This window comes from Globicephala melas, chromosome 10 (genome assembly GCF_963455315.2).
Source record: "Globicephala melas chromosome 10, mGloMel1.2, whole genome shotgun sequence".
NCBI lineage: Eukaryota > Metazoa > Chordata > Mammalia > Artiodactyla > Delphinidae > Globicephala > Globicephala melas.
In genome coordinates, this window is record NC_083323.1 from 59,620,121 (window position 1) to 59,639,325 (window position 19,205).

The window sequence follows — 19,205 nt, forward strand, 5'->3', positions numbered from 1 at the left end:
AAGCGCTGTCTGTACTCCAATCACGATGCCAGGTCCCTAATACTTATCATTAATATTAATGTGACTTTTAAAATATGCACAGAAACATCTTAACTGGGAAATCTTGCCTAACTAAAGAGTGCCAGAGGGACAGGGAACGGGAGGAAGGACTGGACGGAAAGTAGGAGCTCGCCAGGTCCTGCTCGGGGTCGCACCCTTAGGGGGGTCATCTACCTGCCCGGGCAAAGGATGAGGCAAAAATGGGGTCATTCGGGGTTCCCCAGCTCTGCTTTGGCTGGAATGACTGGGCTCTTGGCTGCCACTCGGCGCTCCGGCAAGGCGAGGGGCAACGGCCAGAGGGAGTGGAGGCAGGCTGCCTTCCTCCCACGCCTGCCCGGACCCACCTCCAAAGCCGCTGAGGCGGGGTAGATGCCATCTGCATAGGGGTGAGGGTTGAGGATGGGGTGGGGAGTAGAGGGCGGCAGAGCACACCCTTTGATACCCTCTGCCTCCCAGCGGAGTGGTTCCTCTTTCTGGTTAACATTAAATATTTGTCTGTACCCGAAAAGCGTCCTTCGGTGTGTTCGGATATGGTACAAATCGGCGACATAAATAGACGGGGCGGGCAGCTGGGTGGGCGGTCAGGTAGAGTGAAGATGAGGCGCTTTTGATTTGCTGACCACCTTCTTCTCTTTGACCCGCCGGTTCTGGAACCAGATGGTGACCTGGCGCTCCGAGAGGTTCGTGGTAGCCGAGATGCGCCGGCGCTTCTCTTTGGTGATGAACTTGCTGGCCGCATACTCCTTCTCTAGCTCCTTCAGCTGCACCTTGGTGTAGGGCACGCGTTTCTTGCGCCCGCGGCGGTAGCTGTTGACCTCGGGCTGTAGGGGGACCACGTCTGGGGGGAGAGAGAAGGCGGGCGGCAGGAAGTGAGTCGCATGGTTGGACCCAGGACCCCGCAAGGGGCCTCAAGTCCGCACGGCTGCGGAGGCGCAGGTTCCGGCAGGGACTCAAAGGGAGCTGACGGATTGTCCCCAAATCTTTTGCACCTCTGTTATTAGCAAGGCCTCGACTTAGGTGAGGACCCTGGGGTATTGCCTCTGGCGCAAACTTTAAAGGAGGGGGCGCCCAAACTCAGTAACCAAGATGAATGATATTTTAATGCAATGTTTTAAAATATATAAACGAATGCCCAGGAATCCATGATGAACAAAATATGAAAATTTTAAATAAATACGGGACCAGTATTACTGATTTTTCCTTTTGGCTCAGCTTCCAGTATGGCTCTACACAGCACTCCTTATTAGAATCCCTGTTCCCTTAGAGGGGTCCCTCCAAATTGCAGCCTGGTCTGCTAGCCTGCAGGATCGCAGGTATTCAGGAAAATCCCTCTTTCCTGCAGGTAGGTCATTTGGGCATGGGTCAGTTTATACTCTGCCCCATTATCAGAGGAAGGTGTTCTTTTGTATGTTTGAGGGAGGGCATGGTGGGCAGGGAGACAGTTTCAGTGGGCACAGACCCCCAAGTGGGGCCTCTTGCCTTTGGTCACTGGCTCTGCACTAGGAATCTGAGGCCAGCACCGACAGCTAGAGAGAAGAAAAGTGGCCAGGTGAAGCCAGACTGCCTGGGAGCCAATCTCTAGGAGTCCAGTGTTGTGAGCCACTTAGTAACATCCAAGGTGAGAAGTCCTAGCAGTGAGATGTAGGGAATCAGGTCCCTAGAAGTGGAGGGTCCACACCCAGGTGTGTGCCCACCAGAGGAGACACCAAGAGAGCCCTTCTTGGGTTGAAACCAGCTGTTCACGTAAGTCTTCTATAAAAAGAAATCAGTGCCCCTCCCTTGCCCCCATAAATGTCCACTCAGCAAAACAGCAAATCCTGCTCCCATGTGCTATCCCTGTCATTCCTCTGAGGCTGAAGGAGACTGTCCCCACCCCATGCGGGAACCCCAATCCTAAATACCTTGTCATCCCACTACTAGTTCAATTTCTTCATGCTCTGAGAATGTCACAGGCAATACGTGTCACTTATATCCCCCCTTCCACTCCACCCTCACCTCTGTCAATAAAAACATCATAGCAACACTTTCAAGGGGAAGTGGGGAACTAGGGAAATTATCTGAGTAACTCACCCTTCAATTTTTAAAAACGTAATTGGCAGACTTCTTCATGCAGGATTTAATGAGTAGGACTGAATATTTGAGATTTCCCCTTCATTCTTACTGCCCTTTGGAAGTGTAGACACAGTCTAGAATAAGGACACAAAGCTCTTTCTGAAATGCTTGTTCTCACTGCCCCCCCACCCCGCCCTCATGAAACACCTTCCTTATACCCATTCTCATTGGGTCTGCTCTCTCTCAGGGACCCTTGTCTACACAGGATGGGGAGAGAAGAGGTCACCATCAAATGCAGGGGGCGAATAAAGTACGCAGAAAGAATATGGGAGAGAGGGGGTTCCAATGGCCTGGTTTGGCTGTCTTCATGACGACAATTTCTCAGGAAAATTGTTGGACTTGTCACTTTTCTCTGCCTATGTAGGAACAGGCCAAGTTTTTTTTTTTTTTTTTAATCTGCAAAACAAAACAACTTCACTTTAGCAGAGCAGATCCTTTATGTTAAAAAGGATTTTTTTTTTTGCACAAGATAATTTTTAAAAGTCTCACAGTTCTTAAATGTGTCTTACTCTTACAGATGTAACTATGATTTGAGAAACTGATGATTCTGGAATAGGAGTAAAACAGAGAGGGTCAGTAATGATACCGTGAGGCTTTTTTTTTAATCCTCGGAACATTCTTTCCAGTCTTATTTTATTCAACCCATTTTACAAGATAAGGAATCTGAGGCTCAGAGTAGGTAAAAGAACTTAAGTGGCAGAGCCAGATTTCAAACCCAGATTTTTGGACTCAACATAATGACACAGTAAGTTCTAAAATGGAAACAGACCACTTGGTACAATTTAGCTTTAAAATACCTCCTTTTTTCTGGAGAGCAAATGGGATAAACGTGGGTTTGGGTTCCTGAATTAACCAGATAATTGTCCCTGATTTTTTTAAACTTCACTTTCTGGAAATGCTCACAATTATCTACCCAATTTTGGGTCTCCTAAACCCCAACTATAAATTTCCAATGAGGCTTAATCAACAAACCCTAAAAAATCAGTTTAAAAAAAGCAGATAGCTGGTCTAAATTGGTTATTTTTCTCTACAGAATGCCAAGAGTTGATGTGGCCAAGTTTTTCATGGATCAGACCTAACGGCTGGTTGTTTTGGCCAACTGGGGAAATACCTTCAGTCTTGCCTTCTGAAAGAAGCCCCCTTTCATTGTCTGCTGTCTTGTCTGGAAAGGAAGTGGGATCTGCAGATGTGGAAACATCTGGAAGCTTAGGCCTCGAGTTGTGTCTATGCTGCCTAAAGTAAGTAGAGGACTTGGTGATTAATTTTACAATCAACCTTTCCCTAATCTCCCTTCAGAGCGTGTGGGCGTGCACACACACACACACACACACACACACACACACACACACCCCACTTCATACCTGGGAACCTAATAGACACTTTTGAGGAGCAGATAAAAATCAGATCAATGCTCAGCCACAGCTCTCTCTTGGGGTCCTGTGTACATGTTCCTACTGCCCACTGGCTCTTGACCCACCCACTCCCAAAACAGGGCTCTGGTCCTCCGAAGAGGACCTTGTTCAGCTAGAAATCCTAGCCACTCTTCTCAAGCAAATTCCAAAGACTTGTCAGTAGAGACTTCCAGTATGGCCCAAAGAGCCCATTATCTCCTTCTCTCTCTTACTGTCTCCTCCTATCCTATCTGTCTCTGTCTCTCCCTGTCTCCCCCACCCCGCCCCCCTCCTCTCTGCTTCTCTCTTGGAATTTCTGCTGATTCTCTCTTGGAATTTCTGCCTCTCTCTGTCAAAATTAAAAACTGTCTATACTCACTATAGGAAGAAAAAAAAAAGAGCAAAGAAGCAAGGGTCTAGATAATTGGGTGAAGGAAGAAGCCACAACTCAGCTGGGCCCTAATTATCTGGATCTTTCTGAACAATTGCCTTCATCTCCCACACCAGCCCAGACTGCCATAGATGAGGTCTCTCAGAGCCAGAGGCACTGAAAAGAGACAGTAGTGTTTATGCCTAGATGCTGCCGAACAAACCACAATTGCATAGACAGAGTTATCTGGAAATCTCACTACTTTAAAGGAGCTCTGTGTGGGTAGAAAGATGGAGGGTGTCTGAGCATAATTTCTTATTCATCTGCCTTTTGCCTGGACCTCTGCACTCACTGAGATACACCAGCCCGATTCTACTTCCACACCGGGAGTGTGTGAGCACATAGCTGTTGAGATACACTGGGTTTTTATATCCACTTCCATGCCATAATTTGCAAGTGTATTAAATCTCAGTTGGGCTATATATTTTTTTATGTCAAAGATATTTTTCTCTAGGAGGCTGTGATAAAAAAGTGCTTACTTTTAGTTTTTTTTTTTCCTGGGAATCTTTAAGATGTTTATTTTGCTCAAAGATATTTCTGAGCTTCTCTCCAATCTCTCACTCCCACCTTGCTCCACATGCGTACACAGCAATGCCAGAGCAGCTCCCTCTCATCCCCTCTTCACACTAAACCCACCGCCCACTGCTCTAGACTTGTGCCTCTGCCCACAGTGGGCTGGGTGGGCATCTGCCCCTCTGCCCTTCAGCCCCTTAGCATGGCCTGTTGGCTACCAGCTACTGATGCTCCAGGAATTCCTGCTAAACCCCCATCTCCTAAGCAGCTTCCCATCTGGGTGGGATGGGAAATTAAAGGGCCATATCTCCACAACACACTATTGTACACCTACATGTGAGTTGCCTATCTTCTAGAAAAGTGTTATTATGTGTTTCGTATTAGGTGGTTAATAACAGAAATCATATTATATAAAAATATAGTCAATGCAGAGTAGGTAACGCATGACACCATGTACTAAAATTCTATCAACCTAAATCTTCTGGCAGCCAGAAATTGGGTGTCTAGTGTGGGTCCCACCTTGGTCAGTTGTGTTATACTAAGTCATCTTATAATATTTACAAGAATGTTATTTGCTACACTTTTTAATATCATTCAGTAATTTTTTTTTAACCATCTGTCCTTGCCCCAATCCCGGATGCAGAGGAATTTCAGGCCCACCCTTAGGAGGTCTTCAGGTCTACACTTCCCAATGAAAATGTCCCTGGGTCCACATGTAGAGTTGGGGAGGGGGGGGCTCTGGGCAATGTGGGGAGCCATATATGGCTGGTCGGGGCCCCCAGGACCCCTGTAGGCATCAGAACGGAGCCAGTCAGCCCTCTCCCACTGAGCTCTGCTCATATATAGCAAGAGCAGACTCAAGCTCTGGATTCACTAGACCCTGAATCCTGATTTCTCAGCACAAAGCTGAATACAAAGCTCCTGATGTGGTTTTGAGAAACCTGGAACTGGTCTTTTCCCCTGTGGAGTGTGGGGGGGTGGTGGTTTGCAGGATCCCTTCCTGTTCAGAGATAGCCTCAATTGGAAAGGGAACAGAACACCAGTAAATTCCAATCCCCCACCGCATATGGAGCCAGACAATGCAGAGGGGTCCCCTGCCTGGGCCTGGACCTCAGATCCTTCCAAAGCAGGTCTCCCCCCCCACCCTCATCCTCACTCCCCTCTAAGAGAAAGAGACACTCCCCTGTGTCTAAGGCATGGGGAACTCTCCTTCTCTCCCGCATTTGGGGGAGTTGGTAGTGCGAACACCCACAGGATTTGAGCTCAGTGCACCAGAGAGGCAAAGAATTTTATAATCCAGGAGAGGGATGTGAATTCCCTTTTCTCCACACCCTCTCTAGAGATTTTAGCTCTCTTGTTCCTTTAACAATCAGGAAATTCGTGGCCAAATTCTTAAAATAAATCAAGAAAAGAAAAAAGAAAACACCCTACATTTCTGTAGATCCCGGCAAATTAGACCCCTATTTAAAAACAACAACAAAAACTGTCCAGTGCCTGCAGTGCCTGAATGATCTTGGACATTCAGGCAAACAAAATGTTTGGGGGTTCTAATTTTTTTCCCCAATTAATCGGTGGGTTGAGCGTTTTGTCCTAGTGGTTTTGGATTCCAAGGCACCCAAGGCCCACCCCACCCCCCATTCCTGGCCGGAAGCGGGCTTAGGAGGCCAAGAGCCGCGCGTGAGACTGGAGCCCGCTGGGGGAGGAGGAGACAAGCTCCCGACTGGAGCGGAGCCGGCGGCCGGGCGCTCGGGCGCCTGTGATTGCTTCACTCTCCGCCTGGCAGCTCCGGGGAACGTGTCGGAGCAGATTTCTTCCCCGGCGCATTCCTCAGCGCAGCTCGCCCGGCCGGCTCCATCGGCAGCCCAGGAGAGCCGGCGCGCCGGGGCCAGACGGCGGGGGTGGCTGGGGCGCGGAGCCCCGGGGCAGGCGGGGCTGGGACGGGTCCCTGGCGGCGGCGGCGGCGGCGCTCGGGCCCCTTCCTTACCTGGAAAGGGAGACTTCCAGAGGTGGGCGGACTGAGACTGCTCCTTGGAGCAGTACACCTGACTGTCCCAGCCGTTGGAGAGAGCCCAGTGCTGGTAGCCTTCGACGGGGATGAGCGCGTCGTGACGCGGCTCCGGGTGCCCGCTGATCCCAGGCACCACAGACACGTCCAGGTAGCCGGGCATCGCCTGGTAGGAGCTGGCGAAGCTGGGATAGAAGGCGAACTCCTTGGCCCTGGAGGACAGGTCGTCACCCGGCAGGGCGCCCGACGGCTCGGGGTACTTATCGCCCGGGTGGTAGGCGCAAGGCTTTTGCTGCAGGTTCACGTTGTGCGACAGGCGGCAGCCGTAGTAGCTGCCACCGAAAGGGTAGCCGTAGCCCAGAGTGGCGCTGGACGAGGTGGGGGGCGCCGGCGGCGGGGCGCATTGGCGCGCCGCCTCCGGGGCCGGGATGTCCGTGTAGACGGCGCCCTGAGGGGCGCCCAGGGGAGCCGGCGGGCGGCCCAGCACCGGGTGCGGAAGCAGGTCGCGGCAGTGGCTGGCCGGGCAGCTGCTGCCCAGCCCGTCCATGCTCGGGGCTTTGCCGGGGCTCGCTCCGCTGCAGCCACCCCCCGCGCCGCCCGCGCCGCCGCCGCCCCCGCCGCCGCCGCCGCCGCCGCTGCCGCTCTCCGCCGCGCTGTCCTCATAGACGTACATAAGGCTCTCCGGCCAGCGAGGATGCAGGAGCAGCGAAGTCGTCATGACATGATCTGCTCGAGCTTTTTAAAAACTCCACTTGCCAGAGGCTGCGAGCTGGGGAGACACCTCGCTCCCTTTTCCCCTCCCCCATCCCTCCTCCCTTCTCTCTCTACCCCTCCCCTCCTCCTCCTGGTGCTTCCACCTCCCTCCCTACATGTCCTCTACGCATGCGGGGACATTTCATTAAGAAATCACAGGCTCCCGCCAGCCTCCCGTCGGCAACCCTCCTGCGTCCACGTGACGCCACCCGTGCACGTGATTCCTTGGCCGGGTCTCCTGGGGTTCCCACCCCTAGAGGTGGGGCGGGGCGAAAGGGAAGAGGTCTCTGCTGATTGGCTCTCAGGAGGGGCAAAGAGGAGGGAGCTGGGAAATTTAAAGGGACAGGGCAACGCCCCCTGGCCGGCCTCGGGGAGGGAGAATGAGAAGGGGGAGGCTGAATTTGGCCGACGCAAAGGGGTCTGGCAAGACCAGGACTTTTCCTGGGAGCCTCCCACTAGGCTTAGAAGGCGTGTGGGGGAGACTGATTCCTACCCCAAAAGATCGCTGACTGGATTGGGGCTTGGAGCTAAGGGTCGGGGAGACACCGTATTTTTTTTTTCTTAATAAATAAAAAAACTGGAAAGCAGGCGGATGCGCACCGGCAGGGCGTGGGGAGCCCTGGGTCTGGCCTTGGCTGACTCCCTGGGAGCTCCGGCTGGAAAGAACCCGACACCGAGCAGCAAGACTTTGATGCCGGGATTGTGTTTCCATTTCCGACTTTCAGCCACTTTCCCCAAAGCCCCAGTTGTCTAAGAGGGACCCTCTCTAGGCTCGTTGCCCGCAGGTCTTCCTCCAGCGGAGCAGAGAAGGCTAGGAGGATGTAATAGCCCCCAAACACAAACATCATCACACGGAGGGCGGGATGCTCTCAACGAAAAATTGAGATAGAATAAAGAAGAGAAATGGGGGCAATAGAATAGAGGGGTATTTCAACATACAATAGAAATTAAAAGACTCGGAGTGAGATTTTTCAAAGAAAAGGGGGAGGAGGAGCAGGGATTCGGTCTAGGAAAGCTGAAAAGCTCTTCATGCGAACAAGAAGAGCACGCGCTCTCAGATCCGTGTACAAAAGGAAACGTGGGATGAGGGAGAGTCGGCAGCGCTGCCCCTTTGGAGGGACATTTCCCAGGCGCTACTCTGGGAGACCCCAGGAGGCCCGATCCGAGCCTGGCGGATCCGCCTCCGCCCTCGGCCGCCTGGGTTGAGCCGGCCATAGGCTGAGGGGCCAGGCAGAGCCGGGATCAACGCAGTTCCCAGCTGGATAACCCCAACTTTAACTCCCATAGCATCCCCTCCTTTTAACGTGAAGTGTTTCGATGCTTTGAAACTACCCAATCTTTTCAAAGAAAAAATTAACCAACTTACTAATTTTCTAAAAAAGCCCCCCTCTTCTCTCTTCCCAGTCTCCAGACTTGTCGGGCTTCCTGTGCTCAGTTTGGTGCCTAAGTAGAGGCACCCCTTTCCAGAGAGCATCTCCGTGGGATTGAGCCAAGTTCCCTTTCAGCACAGGGCCTCCCTGAGGAGAAGAGGTAATAAAGAGAGAGAGAAAAAAGGGGAGAGGGGCTACAGCATCTCCCTCTTTCCTGCCTCTGCCAAAGATTTTAAATGCTGGGTGCTCTTGTCCAGACCGCGGCCAGGAAATAGCCTCGGGCTAATCCGAACCCGCTGGATCCCTTCAACTTGAGAGCAAATGGCCAGGTCTGTACTGAGATCTGGCCCACGGGCTGCCTCCCTTCTACCGGTAGGGGCAAAGTGGTGTTGGACGATGGAGAGCGCCCTGACGTGGGTGACTTAGGATAAGAGACGCAATCTTTATCAGGGTGCTCTTCATTCGGAAGGGTCACCTCAGAGTTCCAGAAAGCAGGCTTTGGGCTGGGCTGGCAGTAGGAGGAAAAATATATCAGGAAGCTTGGAACATGAGCAGGCTAGCTTGAGTGTGTGTTGAGGGCGATGATGGTGGATGGAGGAGAGAGGAGTGGAGAGGAAGGTGGGTCTTGCTGGGAGCCGGCTCTTGGCTAGGAAACTGGCTTCTCTGCCTCCGGAGTCCCAAGGTCAAGGTAAAAGGAGGAAAGCAAACATGGCCTGGCTAGTCTAGACTGGGTCGTGTGACCTTGGCCCCCCGCGTCTGCCTGCGGCCTGCCTGGTGGGGGTAGGTGGGTGGAGAGGTCTGCCGTTTTTTCCCTCCGCAGGTGTAGGGGTGGTGCGGAGGCCCTAGCTTCCCCTCCTGTGCAGTGCGGGGTCCGGTTCCGCGTGGAGAACCCGGGGCGACGTGGACCGGGCTGAGTGGGGCAGCCGGGCGAAACAAAGGGCCTGAAATGGCCACCCCGTTCCTGGGGCTCCCTCCCGGGTCCGGGAATGGTCTAGCTCAACGCCAGATGCGTCTTCACGGGCCAGAACCCAAAGACGGGTCCCCCAGCCTTTGGGAGTAAGGGGCAGAACAGCAGAAAGACTCTGGGTGCAGGCGGCCCAGCAATAAATAAAATCAATAGTAGGTTCTTTTCCAGATTTATATAAGGGCATTAACTATTCCTATTGCAATGAGATATAGATTTAACCCAGCAATTTTACAATTCCATTTATTAGGGGCTTTATGCGGCCAAAATTTAGCGACGAGCGGAAAGAGAGGGAAAAGTTCCCTTCGTCACGGAGACCAGCCGAAGAAGATGTAGGCCCCCCAGAGACCTGAGAGAGTGGGAGGCGAAAGTTCAGGACTCAGGGCGTTGAAAGCGCCAGAGAAGGGTCCGCATGCTCTGAACGATTTCCCACTCTTTCGCTGGGTTCCCCAAGACCTTCCGCGCCTGAAACTGCCGACTCCAAGACTGGGGCGCACCCGGAGCAGGGAGGGAGGCGACGAGGCGAGAGCCTGCGGCCGGGCGCCTCAAAGTAGAGCCTTGTTGGTTAATTAACTTTAAGCCTGGGGTCGCTTCTTCCTCCTCCCCCCGAAAAAAAAAGATGTGGATCTCGCTGAGACACAAATAAAACCAAATTAAACACTCCAGGAGAATATGCCCTACTGGAAACATAGTAATTACATCGCCGAAGCGATGAGGCGATCCCGCCCTAGAAAGCCAGGCGCTGAAACCCTCGGCTTCGGCGCTCACCCCCCACCGCTGAGCCACACCTCGCCCCGCCGGGGGCTTCGCGGGTGGGCCGATGGAGCTGGACTGCGGACCTGGTTGAGAGGAAATCGGGAGGAATGAATAGGAATGTGACCCTTCGGTCTCTAGCTGTGATGATGTTGGTGTGTGCGGGAAAGGACGGAGCATTTCATCACACCAAAGGAAAATGGAAAACGGCCCCTCTAGCCCCGTCGAGAAGCCCCGGGCTGCGCTCTCCGCTCTTTTTTCAAAGGGACATTTGTGATGGCGAGGCCACGGGAGCCGCTCTGCCCTCAGCTTCCTCTATGGACTGAGTTCCCCGCTAAGTTCAACTCTGAAATTCTTGTTTTCAAAGACTCCAATATATAAAGGAGATATTCAATGTGCCGTCTCACTGGAAGTGTTTGTGTGTGTGTGTGTTTGCACGGTATACGTGTGCACACGCCCGGCCTGTGGGTCTGTGATTGTGGGCAGGCTCCATGCACTGTTCCAGCACATGCCCTTGTGGATACGGCCCAAGTGTATTCATGAAAATACCCAGCCCTCGCCGAAATCCTCTCTATGCAAATAAAGATCTCTGCTGGTCTGTTTATTTCTCTGGATACACACTTGATTTATATGCTCATCCTGTTCTCTACTTAGACATCCCCAGGAAAATGAAGAGGCAGATGTCTGTGTCTTTCTAAAGTTGAGGGGTGAAATTCCTGGTCCGCTGTGTTAGAGACCAAGTCGGTGGGGTAAGCTAGCAGCATTTGCAGCAGGAGTTGCTGTACACACTCGAGGGCTGGGTGAAGCTTGAATTCCAGGCGAGGGAGAAGGGGATGAGAGAAATGAGGTTGGTGTGCCCCTTATTCAGTGCCCAGATTGCCTTCTTTGGAAAGCAAGCATCAGTTGATTTCCCTTCCTCCCCCTCTTTCCTCTGTTTCCTCCATATTGCCCAGGAAAAAAAAAAAAAAGAGCTTGAAGCTCTGAAGCTCCTGCCCCCCCCCGCCCCCCGCTTTTTTTTTTATGGGAGAAATTCCAGTTTAAAAAAAGGAGGGGGTGGGTTGAGGCTGCAGGAGAACAAAGAGCCTTACCACCATGGGGTCTGGATTCTCGCCCAGACTTGGGGCCTTGGTGGGCGGGCATAGAGTTTGGGGGGCCCTTTCCTGTCCAGGATACGGGCTGCAGGCAGGATGGAAGAGATTTGTGGAGGATTGAGGATGTAGGGTTTGAGCTATCTAGGAAAGAAAGGGATGTTTGGGATAGAGAGGTCACTTACAGGAAGGGTTAGGAGTTCCGGGGTGGGGGGGTGGAACTATGAAAGAGCCCCCTGGGAGTGTGACTGAGCTGGGAGAGCCTTACACACTCAGAGGAGATTAATTCCTGTTGGGTCACAAAGGGTGATACTGGTGGGGAAGGAAAGAAAAGTGGCTGATCCTGGGGCTCCCTGGCCCTGCCCAGTCCCCTCCTCGCCTCCTTTCCCTCCACCTCCCTTGGCTCTAAAAGGTTGGGGGTGGCCCAAGGAGTGTGCAGATGCAGGTGCCACTCCCAGGCTCCTGGATCCCTCTGGAACCTGCTCCACTTTAATCTCTCCACCCCCACAGTGTGGACTCAGAGGAGAGCCACCCAGGCCTCTCCTCCCGGTCTGAGACTCACCCCCTGGACAGCAGCTACCACCCTGGCATCTCCCACCTATATTGTTCTTCCTCCTTGGGCCCCCAGCTTGAGGAAGATGGGACCAGGATGGGCTGAGGCATCGCTTTGCTCCTGATTTCAGAGTTTTCTGCTCTCAAACCCAAACTTGCCTTCCTCCAGGCCCTATTCACTTCCCTCTCCTAGACACCAGGGAAATCCGCTCTCTTCTGCTGTCAGTTTAGGATTGCAGTGTTGGCTGAGGGTTTGGGAAGTCCCATCAAACTTTCCTCTATGGTTCTGCAGGGATCCACTCGAGGGTCGGGGTAGGCTGCCATCACCAGTCTTTTCCTGGATTCTCCTCCAGCCTGCCCCCAATCACACCTGTGGTGCTCTGTGTTTGAGTGGGGAGATCAGGTAGCTGCTTCCATGGGGAAGTCTCAGGAAGCCTCCTCCAGTGGCCTCCAGTGTCCCTACCTCGGCCCTCATTCTTCCATTGCTTCCATCGCTGTCCTCTCAGCCCTGCCAAGCTCCTCACAGAGACCCTTCCCAACCCTCCTCATCCTCTCCTTCCCCAGACCCATCCCCTTTCTAATCCTCATCCCTCCTACTCCCTTTTCTTTTTCAGCAGCATCTCAGCCAGTCACTTGCCCTCCCCCCACCCCCAATGACAGAAGTTCCGGAAATAAACACAGAGTTAAGAAATTAACAAAATATATCTCCCGGCTTCTTGCCTCCCCAGAGCCCCTACACTTACCCCATCCCTGCAGTGGGAGAGGGCCCTCTGTTCCCCTCCCCTCACCCCAGACACCTCCTCCTTTTAGGAAGTCCTTCAAAAACAGACAAATAAAATCTCTCCTGGTTTTAGGGCCTGTCTGAGAGGGAAGTCCAAGTTCATTTTCAAGTTAGACAAGGGAGTTGAGGGGGGTTGGGGAAGAGGTGGAGGAGTGTTTGCAGGGGGCTGGATTTGGCTTCCTTTCAGAGATCTAACAACGGGCCCTTTTGGTCAGAAAGCCAACAAACCGAATGCTTGGAAAAGGTATTTATCACTTTCAATCATTTCCTCCATCTTTTAAAGTTTAAATTTGCGGCTCCTAGAAATGAGACAGATCAATCTCTTCTCTTCTCTTCCTTTCCCTTCCCTTCCCTTCCCTTGCCTTGCCGTCCCTTGCCTTCCCTTCCTTCCTTTCTCTCTCCCTCTCCCTCTCCCTCTCTCCCTCTCTCTCTCTCTCTCTCTCTCTCTCTCTCTCTCTCTTTCTGTGTGTCTCTTTAGGATTTCCAGTTACTTTAAAAGAAGATAATGGAAAATAACATTTTTCTCAGAAGAGGTTGTAGACCTCAATACCGCATTCTTCTGGATCAAAATGGACTGTTTATCTTATATATCCTTTTAAATAAGAATGACTAAATATAAAAGACATAGCTGAAGCACTGGACATTTCATCTCTAACTAGGTGAAATACTGCCCTCAATTCCACCATGATGCTGAGACCTGGAGTTTAGTGGGTCCTAAGAGGCAGATGGTAGAGGACGTAAGTATATTTCATTATGAGGAAGGAGAAAAATTATACCCTAAATGGATTACAGCCTAGTTCTCCCCATGACCAGATACCCTCAGAAGTCACAGCAGAAGATACATTCTAATCATTCTAATTTGAAAATAATTGAGCTTGACACCAGAAATTAAGGGACCTTCAAAAGATGCCTTACCAAAAGAAAGAAAATTTAATTTTCCTATCTCCAAAAAGAGGGAAATGAAAACCTAAGACTCAACTAAAGGGCGAGAACCCCTCTTTGCTAAAATAGCCAATCTTGCTTGGGATCTATGGAGCAAAAATGCAGGAAGGAGCTTGAATGTCTGGGTACTTGGGACAAGATTCCTGCTGGTGGCAACTAATTCCACCTTCCTAAAAAGATATCATTTGGTGAAATATTAGTTACTGGAGGGAAACTATCCCTATGATATCCTTATGGAGGGGGCTGCTAGATTTTCTCTCCCTCACTGTCTCTTCCCTCTCACCCATATTTATCCTTCTCTAGGGACTATTTAGAAGATTTTTTTCTCTTGGTTGTGGTGTTGTTTTATACATACGTGAAGCAAAGTTGATGACATCTAAAGAACTAGAAAGGAAGATGGGGACATCCATGTTCTCTCCTCGCAAAGATTGCTGCACTCACTTGCATAGTCAGAGAAAATTGAACACAGATAAGAAGAAATCTCTTTCAAGGTATAGAGACCACCTCAGACTTCGTGCACTTGATGGCCTTCAGCATTTCTGGGGAGCATGACTGTTGAGTCCTGGTTTTTGAACACTGCTGGATAGTACACAGGCTGGGGGAACATGTATTGTGATGGGTGTGCATCGTGCTAGCGTGGAGACATTTACAGGTTGGTCATGACAGGGGTGCTGGTGAGGGCAGGCTGATGATGGTGAAAGAAAAGGAAATACAGTGAGGATTTGAGCTTGGAGAAGACCCCTCCAGCTCTCTGCAGTGGGGGCCTTCTCTCCTTCAGCTGAGCCACTATAAGCAAAATGGGAAAAAACACCATCCTCACGTTTCTGCAGAGATGCTATTCCTAATGCATTAAGGAAATCTTATGCAATTCCTCTCTTACTCTGAGGCCTCAGGAAAACCTTTTTCTGCTAGAATCTGCATTTGTGATTTGAAGCACTTTAACTCTCTTTTCAGTACTTGGTTTATTAATGAATATCTCTCCGAAGAAGTGATGCAGATTTATTTCTCTTATCTATTATAGACCTATCATCTCTAGACAAACAAGTATATAATATATGCTTTGTTCGGTGTTAAGGGAACTTTAGATAAATATTAACGTAAGATACGTGCCCTCAGATACCCATCTCCATCTAATTAGGTAATCTTTGTAAAAAATTTAAAAATATTTCCCTTGAATATGAAACATAGTCATGTTTAAATTAAAAACAAATGAAAGCCTTTATTGTCTTTATGCCATTGCTGAGATGTGTGTGTGCGGTTTGGTGGACCTATGGTTTTGTGGACAAAGATATATGTTGACACAGACACACAGGTTTGTTAATCCACCTCCACCAGTGTTTTCTCTGATGCAGAGAGCTATTAAGCAGGCATGGTATTCGGGCATATGTAAGGCAGAAATTCTTTTTTATTACCGATTTTGTTAAAAATCTTATATTTAAGAGAGAATAAAGACACCACGTCTGAGGATATCCAGGACCGACTTTGCAGTATATAATTCTCAGACCCATTTCCCCTCAGCCATAATTAGCGGAATTACGCGCCTGCCAGAAACCAAATTGCCGTATGGCCAAATCTGGCAGAATCCTGGCGTTGGCACTGTTCTTTCAGCGCAATTCTTTTCTCTGCACAGATTTTTAGGAGATTCGGGTCACTTCCGGAGCCTGGATGGCGAGTCCCCTCAGCCAGAGCAGTCAGCGGCCGCCTGGCTCCGCCGGGAACACGGCGCCAGCATCTAATTCCTTTCTCTTTTCTTTCTGGATTGATCCCAGGACTTCGAGAGTTCTTTCGTTAATTATAACAGGCTGATTTTTAGGGGGGGGGTTTTTGGTGGGGTTTTTTTTTGGTTTTGGTTTGTTTATTTGTTTGTTTGTTTTTCCATGTAGTAATTATTTAGTATTGGATTTCACTAACTTCGACTAAACTGAAGCTTGGCGAAAGCCGCTTGCACGCAGGACAATCAATGGCCGACACGGGAGGACAGCGGGACGAGGGCCCGCGCTGGGAAGCGCCTGCTCCGCTCCTGCGGCGCCCGAGCAGAACCGGCGAGCCAGGCACAATCACACCCGTAATCCTCACCGATGCACTTGCGTGCGCTCTATGGGCACTGATAGCTGAGCACACAGGTGGGTACTTTTCTTTGTGGGGCAGAGCAGACTCTAATGAGATCCCGGAGAGCTCTGGGCATGTGGGAGGCGCGAGCCGGCGCGGGTGCCCGGGCATTCAAGGACATGCTGCTGCGAACCGATCCGGAGGTTTTGCAAGTTAGTACCCTGTGCCTCTGGGGGTTCCGGTGCTTATCTACAGGGACACATCCTAACTGCGGATTTTTTGTTGCTAACCACCACTGCCAAGACCAAGAATCAGCCAGCTTTCCCTTCCTTCTCTGCCTGTCTGCTTGTTCCTGTGGAAAGGGTACCTCTCAAATGGGGAAAGAAACCCTCCCCCTATTTTGTTTCTTATGCCCAGTCTTCGGATAGAGAAGTGGGGTGTGTGTGTGTGTGTGTGTGTGTGTGTGTGTGTAATCATACACTGACAAAGATTTCTCAAAAAAAAAATAGTTGAGAGAATCTCTGGTTCCAAAAAAAAAGTGCAGAGAAGTGGATGGGTAGATGGGTGGGTGGAAGGGCTGCAGGCCAGAGGCAGGGAAGCCATGAGAACAGACTTCTGTAAAGCTGGCTAAATCTCAGTTGGTGAAAGTATAAAGGAGGAAAGCAAATTATTCAGATGTTAGGGATCTCAGTATTAAATTCTGGGTGGCTATGTTTTTGTTGCCATTTGCTGCTATAGTACATTTGAAGTGGCATAGTCATGTTTCATATAGAAACTCATGATGACAATATCCCCATACAGTTGGGTATGCTTCAGTTATACTTCTAAACATGGTGCACTGTAGGTCTACCAATTTCCGATATTAAGTTTTTCCTTTAGAATACTTCATACTTGAAATAACAGGGACAGGCTCATAAACAGTGGTGAATTTCTCTTTTCAAACATTGCAAGAAAAGCAGGCTCACTACCTTCTAAAGCTTAGCCCCACCCTTGAAAAAAGAAGTTTCCCAAATGTGATTTGTCCTAGGAAGAAGAAAGCCCAATCCCATCCCTTCTCCCCTCAAGATGACTGCTCACTTAGTCTCGGGGTTCTGGCCTCTGGGTGCAGACAGAAGAGTGCCTCTTGCAAGGTCCAGAGACATCCCTCCTCTCTCCATGTTGGCCTCTCAAGGCTCACTCCTTAGGATCTGAACCCGGCAGGGATCTCTCAGATGCTGAATGTGTCAGTTGAAGTCAAGTGGAGTGACGCCCCAAATCCACGCTGCAAGTGCATATTCAGCCTAAGAATTATGTGGAAGGGGCTGGTCCTCGCCCAGCTTTGATCATCCAGGAAAAAATACCTGGAGGGCCAGGAAATATGTTTTCCATCGACATAAGGAGAAAACCAGTGTTTTCTTTCTCTCTAGCTCTCTCTCTCCATATATATGCATTTTGATAACTATATCTAGTTCTATGCCTTTTATTGCAACAGAAGCAATATCCTTTGAGGAACTGATGCCCCGGAAAGACAGACTCTGTCCTTTTAAACCAGGAAGAATGCACAGAGGACCCGTTCCAACATCTTGGAGCACACTGCACCGGTCTCTATTAGATTTTCCTTTTTTTCCTCTGTCTTTTTCCTTGCCAGGGACGATGAGCCTCCACAAGCAATCAGAATTCTCCTCTTCCTGAATTACACAAATAATCAAAAGTTGAGAGGAAGAGTTGTGGGAATGTTTTCAAAATCTCGCTGTGATGGTGTTTTCTAGTACTGTCCCCCCACTCCCACGGACAGCCTTCAGGCTGTGACCCGCCCCAAACGGTGAACCTGGAGAATGAGGTCCATGCTATTTGAACAGGAAACCTATCTGTAACAACTTTAAAATCTGCCTTGGTTACGAGGTAACTTCAGTTTCAAGAATCTAAAGCTGCGGGGGAGAGTCCCCCATCTCAAGGCCTAAAAGGTCCCTTTTTCTGCCCTCGGGGACAGAGCCAGCTCGGAGGTACACGCTAATGGGGGGGGATTCTCAGTAGAAAATCCAGTGGGGTCATAATCTCGCTCCGGATCTTTATTTTAGACTTCAGTCCAATTATTTAATTTTCTTCTCTCCCAGGGCCGTTCAAATTGCTCGGGAATATTGCCTTCCGATCTGCCCTCGAAAACTGATGACCTCCTCCGGCCGAAATCAGGCGGAGGAAATGGCAGAAGCTGAGCAGGGAGCTCTGGGCTGAGAACTCGCCCTCCCTTCCCGCCCCGCAGCCGCGTGCTTTGGCCCGCGCTTTCGGGACCGCGACTTCGAGGGGTGCGGGCTGTGATGCTTTGGGTTTTCGTTCCGTCCTAACCCCCCGGTGATCTGGGGTCCAGCGGCCCCGACGCCGCCTCCATGGAACCTTCCGAGGCTTTGGGCGGCTGGGGTAGAGCACGTCCCTCTCCGAAGGAGCCCCAGACGGTTTGCATAGTTCCAGGCAGACGTCAGGTTCTTTTCTCAACCTGAAGCAAACGAAATCTTCAGGAGTCACAAGCTCAGTTCCCAGACCAGGTGGCGCCTGCCCGTTCACATCTTTGTTTTTTTGAAGGGAATAGATTTAAAGGAAGAAACAAAACAAAACACTTCGAATGGGGAGAAACTAGCGGAACTTCCCAGAAGCTGGGTCCTGCTGCAACGTCTCCACTTTAGGGGACCGAGTCACTTTCCCGCATTCGCCCTTCCAGGACCGATCGCTCCCCAAAGCCGTTTTTCCAGAAGTTCGGCCCCCTGTCCAGGCAGCGTCGGAGCTTCCGCAGCCTACGGCGGGTACCGGTCTCCCGCCCCCGCGGGGCGCAGCACCAGGGTCACCAGATCTTCGAAGCCTTTGGACTCTGCTTTCGCGTGGATGGGCAAGAAGGAGCGGCGGGAGTGAACTGAGGGATTACTGACTCCCGACGCCTCCAAAGACCGCACTTCGCAGCTTTGGAACCCCCAGAGCTGCCGACGCCGACGTCCTGCTCCTTTATGGCATTGCGGGCATGGGGGAGTAAATTCAACCCCTAAGTGTCTGCACTAACGGATTCTTTCCTCCTTAAGTCTCTTTCATTTTACTCAGCAAGCCTCGGCTGCTCTTTGCTTTGGGATTTAACAGACCTCCCCGCTCCCCCAGTGTGTTTTTCCAGCGTGCGTTCCAGATCATCTCAAGAAACCCAGCAGGGAAGGGCGCTTAATGTAAAACTCCAGGGCAACTAGGGGGACAGGAAAACACTCACTTCACACATACATGAATAAGGTAGTGAGTGTCGCTGCAGAATGGTACGTCTGGGGGAGAATGGAGATGCCCTTTTATTTTTAATAGCGGGCTAGAGGCTCGAAATATAGGTAACAGAGGGGATCAAGTTGCTGGAAACTTCGCCTTCGGTGACGTGTCCTAAAAGCTGCTCCCACCAGGGGTGAGATTTCGAGAGAAGCGAGTGGATTTTGTTTTGTTTTGTTTGTTTTTAATTGTAAATATT

The 19,205-nt window shown here is 50.7% G+C and overlaps 1 protein-coding gene across 1 annotated transcript; it reads right to left on the reverse strand.

Moving 5' to 3' along the window:
- Positions 1 to 620: 620 nt before the first annotated feature.
- Positions 621 to 7,208, reverse strand: HOXC13 (homeobox C13). The gene is made up of 2 exons (XM_030866799.2): positions 6,470 to 7,208; positions 621 to 877 (listed from the first exon to the last, which is right to left on the reverse strand). The coding sequence occupies exons 1-2, from the start codon at positions 7,206 to 7,208 to the stop codon at positions 621 to 623; spliced, it is 996 nt and encodes a 331-aa protein (XP_030722659.1).
- Positions 7,209 to 19,205: the final 11,997 nt, after the last annotated feature.

Bases quoted from the DNA above. Each gene is read 5' to 3' on its own strand.
- HOXC13 (XM_030866799.2), bottom strand. From the start codon at position 7,208: ATGACGACTTCGCTGCTCCTGCATCCTCGCTGGCCGGAGAGCCTTATG. The intron at 878-6,469 runs GTAAGGAAGGGG...CTCTCCCCCCAG, and splicing joins CTGGAAGTCTCCCTTTCCAG to ACGTGGTCCCCCTACAGCCC.